This window comes from Pelophylax lessonae, assembly GCF_965119305.1.
Source record: "Pelophylax lessonae genome assembly, chromosome: 5".
Classification (NCBI taxonomy): domain Eukaryota; kingdom Metazoa; phylum Chordata; class Amphibia; order Anura; family Ranidae; genus Pelophylax; species Pelophylax lessonae.
In genome coordinates this window covers 318,929,529-318,939,824 of record NC_138772.1, presented here as the reverse complement: position 1 = coordinate 318,939,824, position 10,296 = coordinate 318,929,529, and the positions used below count along the sequence as shown (strand labels likewise).

General features: G+C 38.1%; 1 protein-coding gene across 1 annotated transcript; it reads left to right on the top strand.

The window, feature by feature from the left end:
* Positions 1 to 7,854: 7,854 nt before the first annotated feature.
* Positions 7,855 to 10,022, top strand: FOXC1 (forkhead box C1). The gene has a single exon (XM_082259124.1). The coding sequence runs from the start codon at positions 8,026 to 8,028 to the stop codon at positions 9,505 to 9,507; it is 1,482 nt and encodes a 493-aa protein (XP_082115250.1). The 5' UTR covers positions 7,855 to 8,025; the 3' UTR covers positions 9,508 to 10,022.
* Positions 10,023 to 10,296: the final 274 nt, after the last annotated feature.

Sequence of the window (10,296 nt, the reverse complement as noted above, 5' to 3'; positions counted from 1 at the left end):
GGGTAGGGGGGCCATCTGCAGTGTATTAGATAGTGGGGAAGGGGGGGGGCAGCTAGGCTGTTCCTAGAGCCTGTGGCCTCCCAGCTGGGCTGTCCTTAATTCTGTATGAGTGGTAGGGAGTCAGAAAGCGCTAAATGTCCATTGGTTAGGGCGAAAATTACTTGCCTTGGGTGCTGACAACCCATGCTATGCCACTGGGGCTGATAAAATAATGTTATGGGGCTGGTATGAAATTATTTCCAGGGCTGGTTTTTATTCCCAGTCTGGCCCTGTACTGTACATGGACATACTTTTCAGTAAGCCATCATTTCTGTATTAAAAATCTTTTTTAGTGGTCTTATGGAATATTCTAATTTTCCAAGATACTGAATTTTGGGTTTTCAATATAGCTGTATAAGTCGTATTCATCAAAATTAAAATAAAGAAATGCTTGAAATATATCACTCTGTGTGTAATGAATCTATATCATATATCAGCTTTTTCAGAGTTTTGAGCTTTTGAATTGAATTACTGAGATAAGTTAACTTTTTGATGATATTCTCATTTTTTTTTTTTTTTAGATGCACTTGTATTCTAAACTGGATTGTAATCCAGTGTTGTATTCTAAACACTGGATTGTATAAAGCGGCCCATTCCTAAATATAGTAGAGACATGTGGTTCTAATTGTGAGCAGCAGAGGGCGCCAGAGCCCTGCGATTCCAGGCCAGCACAGAGCGGACAGGTGGCTTCGGTTCATTGTGAGCAAAGCCCCAGAAATGCATCAGGCGTCAGCACTTTCCATCCAATACAAAACCTCTCCGACATTATATTACCGATCAGCTGTCCGAGAAACCTTCACTGCCTATGCCAATGTCACCATGGACGACGTGATCATAGCGCCTACTACTGATCGCCGATTATTGTGTTTTCTAACTGGGGATGACAGGCTGACAATAAACTAGAGGACAAATTACACACACCGAGGAGGGTGAATCCTTCATCCCCGGCTATTATAGCACTACATTGTAATTACAATCATTTACCGGATTAGAGTAATTATCCGTCTGCAAAGCATCACTCCTGAAAGACAGCCCGGTGGTTAGATCCCGTATTTCCCTGGATGGAATTACCAGGTACAAATTGGCATCCATATTCTAGAAGTGTCACCAGTCAGGGAGAAATAAAGGAAGCCCATTAGAGAAGTGTAGGGGCTCTGTCCTTATATGAGCATTGATGTCACAAGACACATGTATGACGTCATGACTCTCAGTAGTTCTCAGCGCTTTGTGTTCTGTTGGATGTCACTGAGCACACAGGTATCACCATACTTAACGACGACAGTCATGTTATGTTTGATTCGATCTTTTTTTTTTTTTTTAATTAAAAAAAAAAAAATACATTAGGAAAATGCTAACAGGACCAATAAATCTTCGCAGTATTTTCCTACATTTCTATCCCTTTGGCAGAACAGATCGCACAAGTCTATCCCTTATAAACTGAGTTCAGGAGGAACGTCTCACCACCCACAGCCCACACTCATATGAATAGAACAGTATTTGACTGATGTATTGTATTATTTGGTGCTTAGATGAAAAGAACATCGTTGTAATAAATACAAATATATACATAACTAGGAGACAGGTGACAGACGTGCATTGATCTTCTTGGTCAGTCCTGCCACATTCGTTGTATCTCTATAGGTACAGATACAGTATGTGATGATGGAAACTCAACCAAGCATCCAGTCCATGTTCACAAATCTGTGCCACATGTGTGCTACAATCCAGGACCAAACACTGCTCCTCATCGGCCACTAAAATACAGCCAGGACATCTGTCTGATGGAGAGATTATTAACATTTCAAGAAACAACAGCAATTTATTTATTTTCACCCCAAGTCACCTTCTTCAGCCCCATCACAACGCTAAATCAAAGTTGACAAGTAACATGTATGTCAACTATGTGCATGGCTGAAATAATTGTATTATAATAGATTTGGGAGATAATAAAAATAACCTAGGACCAGATTTGTTGGGAACCAGTTTGTTGTATTTATGCTAAAGAAAAGGAAACCTAGAATTCACCTTTCCTTTGATATTTCCTATTTTATGGTTTTACAGTTGTACTGTGAAAAAAATATTTAGTCAATAGCACAGTCTGGGCATGTTTTATTAAGATCGTTAGGAACCACAGTTATAACGCATCTGAAATGTTCTACCTTTATATTTACAAACCCAATAAAGAAATATTAAAACTAAGGTCGTTAGCAGTTCTCAAAATATCATCACCATTAGTAGTATTATAGTATAGTAGTAGTAGTAGTAGAAGTAGTAGAAGAAGAAGAAGTAGTAGTAGTATCATTATTAAAATGTTATTTGTAACAGTAATAGCAGTGTTATTATTAAAATGATTATTACTAGTAGCAGTAGTAGTTTCGTTATTAAAATTATTATAATTGTAATTATTATTATTATTGTTCTTATTAGTAGTAGTAGTATAATTAATAAGATGTTATTAGAAACAGTAGTAGCAGTATCATTATTAAAAGCATCATTATTATTATTAGTAGTAGTAGTAGTAGTAGTAGTAGTAGTAGTAGTATAATTAATAAGATGTTATTAGAAACAGTAGTAGCAGTATCATTATTAAAAGCATCATTATTATTATTAGTAGTAGTAGTAGTAGTAGTAGTATAATTAATAAGATGTTATTAGAAACAGTAGTAGCAGTATCATTATTAAAAGTATCATTATTAGTAGCAGTAGTAGTATCGTTAATAAAATTATTATGAATATTATTATTAATAGTAGTAGTATCATTATTAAAATGTTATCAGTAACAGTAGTAGCAGTGTCATTATTAAAATTGTTATTAGGAACAGCAGTAGTAGTAGTATTATTATTAAAATGATTAGTAGTAGTAGTGGCAGTATTATTATAAAAAATATTATTGCTGTTTCTGTTAATAATATTTTTAGTAGTATTGAGTAATCGTCATTATTGGAATTATAATTTAAATTAGTATTAGTAGTATAATTTAAACAAATACTATTATTATTATTGTTGTTGCTGTTACTGTTATTAATATCAGTAGTAGTAGCATTAGAATTATCATTATTAGAAATGTTAGTAGTAGTAGTAGTAGTATCATAATATTTATTATTACTGTTATATTGTTTTAATAATAATAATAATAAAAAGAATAATAATAAATATTTTATTATTATTATTATTATTATTATTATTATTATTATTACTACTACTACTTTTTTATTTTTATTAATATAAATTAAAATGCAAGGCCATAACTTGTTAGATATTTTTTTAATCAAATTGCAGACTAACCAACAAAATGTCATTAAAAGTAGCGTTTTAGCCATGTACACAGAATAATTGGTTTCCCAGTGATGTTTCTGTTTCCATGCTATAGTATGTAGTGCATAGAGTGAAATGTCTGGAGCTGGATTTGCAGTCACAGAGGTCTCCTACCTCCCCTCTTGCCTTGACTCTTTTTTACTTGTTCCCAGCCTGGCCAGGAGAACAGCAAGGACTGAGGTAATGCGGCTGAGTAAGCCGCCTGTTTATTAAGAGAGGGGGTAGCAGAGTGAAAAGTGGATATCTAGCTCAGTATAAACAGCCTCAGGCTGGCAAATAAAAGTTCATCTGCAGGTCTCTGGGAAGGAAAATCTGGAGAGAGAACTTTTCTTTCACCTGTATTACCCACCAGCCTAGATATATGTATATATGTATATGCAGCAGGGCTATGTACATATCAAACTAATTATATTCAGAAATAAGTAACACACCAATTATATCACTCTTACTCCTGTTTGCTTAATATCCATATCACTTAAAAATTAAATGTTAAATTATTAAAAAAAAAAATAGCCTTGGTGACGTTTCAATATTTAAGTTGTGAAAAAGGATCATCATCTACAGATGAAAAGATCTGAAGATCTGAACAGAAGATCTAAAAATGAACTATGTAATATTACATCTCATAATGTTACTATAATGTTGTTTCCTACAATTAATCAATTCTAGAGATAATGTTTCGAAATGTCCTTTAGTATTCGGATTGTTTTGGGGAACAGGCAGAATTTTCCTTTAGTATTCGGATTGTTTCGGGGAACAGGCAGAATTTTCCTTTAGTATTCGGATTGTTTCGGGGAACAGGCAGAATTTTCCTTTAGTATTCGGATTGTTTCGGGGAACAGGCAGAATTTTCCTTTAGTATTCGGATTGTTTCGGGGAACAGGCAGAATTTTCCTTTAGTATTCGGATTGTTTCGGGGAACAGGCAGAATTTTCCTTTAGTATTCGGATTGTTTTGGGGAACAGGCAGAATTTTCCTTTAGTATTCGGATTGTTTTGGGTAACAGGCAGAATTTTCCTTTAGTATTCGGATTGTTTTGGGGAACAGGCAGAATTAGATTTAAATAATTATTTTTTTTATTTCTCAGCACTTACAAGACTTTTGCTAGTTTATCATACACTAATGAATTTTATACTATTGAATGTGTTATTTATGTACTAAAAAATGACACTAAAAGAAAAGATAACGACAAGTAGAGTATTCTAATTCTTTTATTTAGGAAGAGATAGTGTTATTTTAGGCATACTTGTATATCAGACTTTGCATACAGCAGAGTGGATGTGAATTTTGGAGAATAATTAAGTGGTACCAGCAAATGAAGTCTTGACACCAATGTCCCTTCTGTATTTGGCTGATGGGAACACTTCCACATTGGCACAAGTCCTGGTGATGTCCTGGGGCATGTAAGATAATAGAGAGAGTTCCCTAAGCAGAGGAATTTCAAACCCTTTAAGGGTATTTAGCACTGCTGTCTTAACAGGTGTCAGATTTTTATGTGTTGGGAAGAGGTCTGAAGACAAACAAACATTTGTAGAATACATCCACCCAGAGCTGTGCAGACCCTTCACCTTAACCCTGTCATGACCACATGTGGCCCACACCAGTGACCCCACACAAGGTGCTACACACACTTTCCTTGCTTTGATTTTCAGCCTGTTACAGGCAGGTGAGAATAGAGCGGAATAGACTTTAATGAGGCCAAAAGTTCCTTGACACCACCATCTCTACAAAGCACCCTTTCTTCAGGTGTCAAATCCATGATATACAAAACAGTTTAGCAAGTGTCCAATACTTTTCCCACTCCATTATAATTGGTTTAATTAGGTTTTCTAAAGGCAGGCTATGAGTGCACCTTAGATGCACTGCTTGTGATGGATGTATTAATGAATGTCTGATCACTTGCACAGTTGGAGATCACTGGTCATATGGTCATGAAGCCTCCAACTCAATGCCCCTCTATGTGAATGTTACCATTTTATATGCATACATTGGTGCGCGGCCTGTTTCCAAGCGCAAATGGCTAATGTATTACCGCCGATCGCCATTAATCAATGCAAGGAGAGGATTGTTAGCACATTGCACAGAAAGCCATTGAAGTGCAGTTTGGTGATGGCTTATGATGGGGCACTCAGTTCTAGCACATGTTAGGCTCTTGGCAAATTGGCAATGCATGGGTGATGGTGGCCCTTCACTAGGCTTGGTCATCCAGCCTTTTGTTACGTTATAGTGGATGGTGGAATTATTTTATAAGGATAAGTAACTATTTTTTATATATTTTAGTTATAAGAACCACATCTTCTTACCTCCGCTATGGGCTCATTGGCAAGGACTAAAAACACAAACCACAATCATCTCTACCAGAATGGGTGTGTAGCTGGAAGAAACAGACATAGCGATGATCACTACGAACATAGCTGAATTTACCTTGTGCATACATGTTTCCATACAGCTCTTTCTTTATAGAATATATATAGATAGAGGAAGAGAGAGAGATTGTGTGTGTGTGTGTGTGTGTGTGTATATAGATATATATATATATATATATATATATATATATATAGAGAGAGAGAGAGAGAGAGAGAGAGGGAGAGGAAGACAGAGAGAAAGAGAGAGAGAGACACACATTTTAGAGAGATATAAATATTATATTTACATAGAAATAGATAATATATATAGAGAGAGAGAAAAAAAGAGAAAGAGGCAGAGATTTTATATATATATATATATATATATATATATATATATATATATATATATATATATACACAGAGAGAGAGGGAAAGGGAGAGGGAGAGGAAGACAGAGAGAAAGAGAGAGAGAGACACTTTTTAGAGAGATAGAAATATTATATTTACATAGAAGTAGATAATATATATAGAGAGAGAGAGAGAGAGAAAGAGGCAGAGATTTTATATATATATATATATATATATATATATATATACACAGAGAGAGAGAGAGAGAGAGAGAAAGAGATTTATATATATATATATATATATATATATATATATATATAGAGAGAGAGAGAGAGAGAGAGAGAGAGAGAGAGAGAGAGAGAGAGAGAGAGAGAGAGGGAGATTTTATTTAAATATATAGAGAGCGAGGGATTATATACATATATATATATATATATATATATATATATATATACACACACACATATATATATTTATAGGGAGAGAGAGAGATTTTAGAGAGAAAGAGAGATTATATATATCTATATAGGGAGAGTAAGAGATTATAGAGAGAGAGAGAGATGACATATATGATATTATATAGAGAGAGATATTTTAAAGAGAGAGAGAGAGATTATAAATGTAGAGAGAGAAGGAGAGAGAGATTTGAGACAGAGAGAGATTTGAGAGAGAGCAAGAGAGAGAGATTACAATGAAAGAAGGGAGATAGAAATATTACATATATATATATATATATATATATATATATATATAGAGAGAGAGAGAGAGAGAGAGAGAGAGAGAGAGAGAGAGAGAGAGAGATAGAGAGAGAGAGAGAGAGAGATTCTCTCTCTCTCTATATATAAATATATATCTAAAGATGATATATAGGAATTTATGAAGAGAGATTTTAGCGAGAGAGATTATTTTTATACATATGTATTGAGAGAGAGATTATAGAGAAAGAGAGAGAGAAAAGAGATATTATGTATATAGATATTATATATAGAGAGAGGGATTTTATATATACATATATATATATATATATATATATATATATATATATATATATATAGTGAAAATGTATATATAGGAATAGATATTTTTTATAAATATAAATATATTAGAGAGAGAAAGATTTTATATACATACACATATATAGAGAGAGAGAGAGAGAGATTATATATCGGGAGAGAGATGTGTGTATATAGAGAGAGGGATAATGAGAGACAGAGATGATATAATTCTATAGAGAGAGTGGGAGTGATAATTGATCTATGTAGATATGAAAGAGATAAGATAGAGAAAGAGAAATGTATGGATATAGATTTATATATAGGGGAAGAGTTAGAGTGATTGTGGAATATTTAGTAATGATTGGTAGGAGATCCCCTGTGTGGATGGAGGTGCCCCCAGTTATCTGCTGTCTGTGAGTATGTGGGGGGCAGTGGGGTGCTGTGTTGAACCATCAGAGGGGAGCAGGGTGTGTGGTCAGTCCCTACAATCCAGCTCTCGCTGCCGCTGCCGCTGCTGCCTGGCCCCCGGTGTATGTGGAAGCTGTCTGTGTTTTTTCCATTCACAGGCAGAGATCCGTTCTCCGATTGGAGGGTTGTGCTGGAGTGGGCGGGGCTAGAAGGGCTCTGTAAAAAAGTCCCTGCCTGCGTCGGATGCTCAAAAGTTCAGAAGTTTTCCCAATGCTGCCCCAGCCAGGGAGGAGAGAGTGAGCTCTGCTGCCCGGCTCCCCGCCCCACACTGCGATCACTGGGGTCTGGAGAGTGAGGAGGAGCGGGATCGGACCGTGGAGTGGAGATCGCTGAGGTCGATCGATCGGTGTGTGTCTCTATGAGTTGAGCTGTCCGCAGTGCTGTGGGCCTGGGATCGTCCTTGTGAATGTCGGTGTCAGGACTGATCGGTGCGGATACTGAATGCTAGAGATCATCGCCTCCTGACAGCTCAGCCCGATCAGTAGGAGGGAGGCTGGAGTACTTGGCCCACCATGCAGGCTCGGTACTCGGTGTCCAGCCCCAACTCCTTGGGTGTTGTGCCATATCTGGGAGCGGAGCAAGGCTATTACAGAGCAGCAGCTGCTGCCGCGGCAGCTGGAGGGGGCTACACTGGCATGCCTGCCCCTATGAGCATGTACTCCCACCCGGCTCATGAACAGTACCAGGCCGGCATGGCCAGAGCCTATGGGCCCTACACCCCCCAACCTCAGCCTAAGGACATGGTGAAGCCCCCCTACAGTTACATCGCCCTGATCACTATGGCCATCCAGAACGCCCCAGACAAGAAGATCACTCTGAATGGCATCTACCAGTTCATCATGGAGAGGTTCCCATTCTACAGAGACAACAAGCAAGGCTGGCAGAACAGCATCAGACACAACCTGTCCCTCAATGAGTGCTTTGTCAAGGTTCCCAGGGACGACAAGAAGCCAGGGAAGGGCAGTTACTGGACTTTGGACCCAGACTCCTACAACATGTTTGAGAATGGCAGCTTCTTGAGGAGGAGGAGAAGGTTCAAGAAAAAAGATGTGAGCAAAGATGGGGCCAAAGATGAGAAGGAGAGGCTCCTGAAGGAGCATCACAGCAACCAGGCACCTTCTGGCCAGCAGCAGTCCCAGAGGCAGCCAAATCAAGGGGAGCAAGACAGCAACAACCAGCCAATCAGGATCCAGGATATAAAGACCGAGAATGGGACTTCTTCTCCTCCCCAGGCCATGTCACCTGCCCTGAGTGCGGTGCCCAAAATAGAGAGCCCTGACAGCAGCAGTATGTCCAGTGGTAGCCCGCACAGCATCCCGTCCAACAGGTCCATGAGTCTGGAAGAGTCTCACCACCCTCACCAACAGCACCACAGCCAGGGCTTCAGTGTGGACAACATCATGACTTCCCTTAGAGGATCTCCCCAGGGTTCTGGAGAACTAGCCACCAGTCTGATCGCCTCTTCCAGGACAGGGATCGCCCCTTCACTCTCACTAAGCTATTCTCCAGGCCAGGGCTCTATCTACAGCTCACCTTGCAGCCAGAGCACCAGTGCTGCAGGCTCTACAGGGACCTATCACTGTAACATGCAAGCCATGAGTTTATATTCTGGGGACAGGTCTGGTCACTTGACCCCCACCAATACCCCGGCAGCCACTACAGTGGAAGAGACATTACCTGATTATTCCATCACCACCACCACCACCTCTGCTCTCAGCCATGGCAGCCTGAGCTCTGGACAGGACCATCCACACCAAGGCAGGCTCCCATCATGGTACTTGAATCAGTCTGGGGATCTGGGCCACCTAACTGGGGCCACCTACCCAGGACAGCAGCAGAACTTCCACTCTGTGCGAGAGATGTTCGAATCACAGAGAATTGGTTTAAACAGCTCCCCAGTGAACGGTAATAGCAGCTGTCAGATGTCCTTTCCTTCCAGCCAGTCCCTGTACCGCACATCAGGGGCCTTTGTCTATGACTGTAGCAAGTTCTGACCCCCAAACTTCCACCCATTGCTCATTTGACACATTGTTAGTGAGTTAAAAAAAAAAAAAAAAAATCTCCAAAACTTCCATCCAAAAAAAAAAAAAAAAAAAAATCAAACCTAGCTTTATACAAAGACTCAGAATGTTCAGGGTTCAGTGTTATCATTTTTACAAACGACACGTAAGTTCCCCATTGTTCTGAGAGATCCCATTTTGTAAGTTATCCTATTTTCATATGTTAAAAGAGCATATATATAAGGCCAGCTTTTTATGAACTTGTTCTAAGGTGTAAATTGCAATATAGTAATTTATTTTTTAAAAAGTGTACATGGAGAATGAGGACCAAACCAGACAGTGTTGTCTAACAGCTTTGTTTGAACACTTGTGTTTTCATTACAAAAAAAAGGGAAATGTACCCCCATTTATTTTATCGGTTTGTTTTATTTTTATTTTTTTTCTGTTGAAAATATTTTGAAGGTATAGTAGTATTGTTTGTTTCCTAATAAATGACCAATCGGATTGAACGATAACCACGTCTGCTAGTTTTTAAAAGTAATCTCGTCTCTCGTTAATGCAGTGCATTTGATATTGTTCTTATATTATTATTATTATTATCATTATTATTATTAATAATTCCCCTAATAGTTTGGTGGAGGGAACGTGACCGCTTAATTATATTCTGTGAAATAGATTTTTATTTTTTCTGTGTTAAAGTTGCAATACAGTTAGCAATTAGTTATCACCTAATGCATGCTTTTTGTGAGTCCTGTTATTATTATGCAATTAATTGAAAAGCTA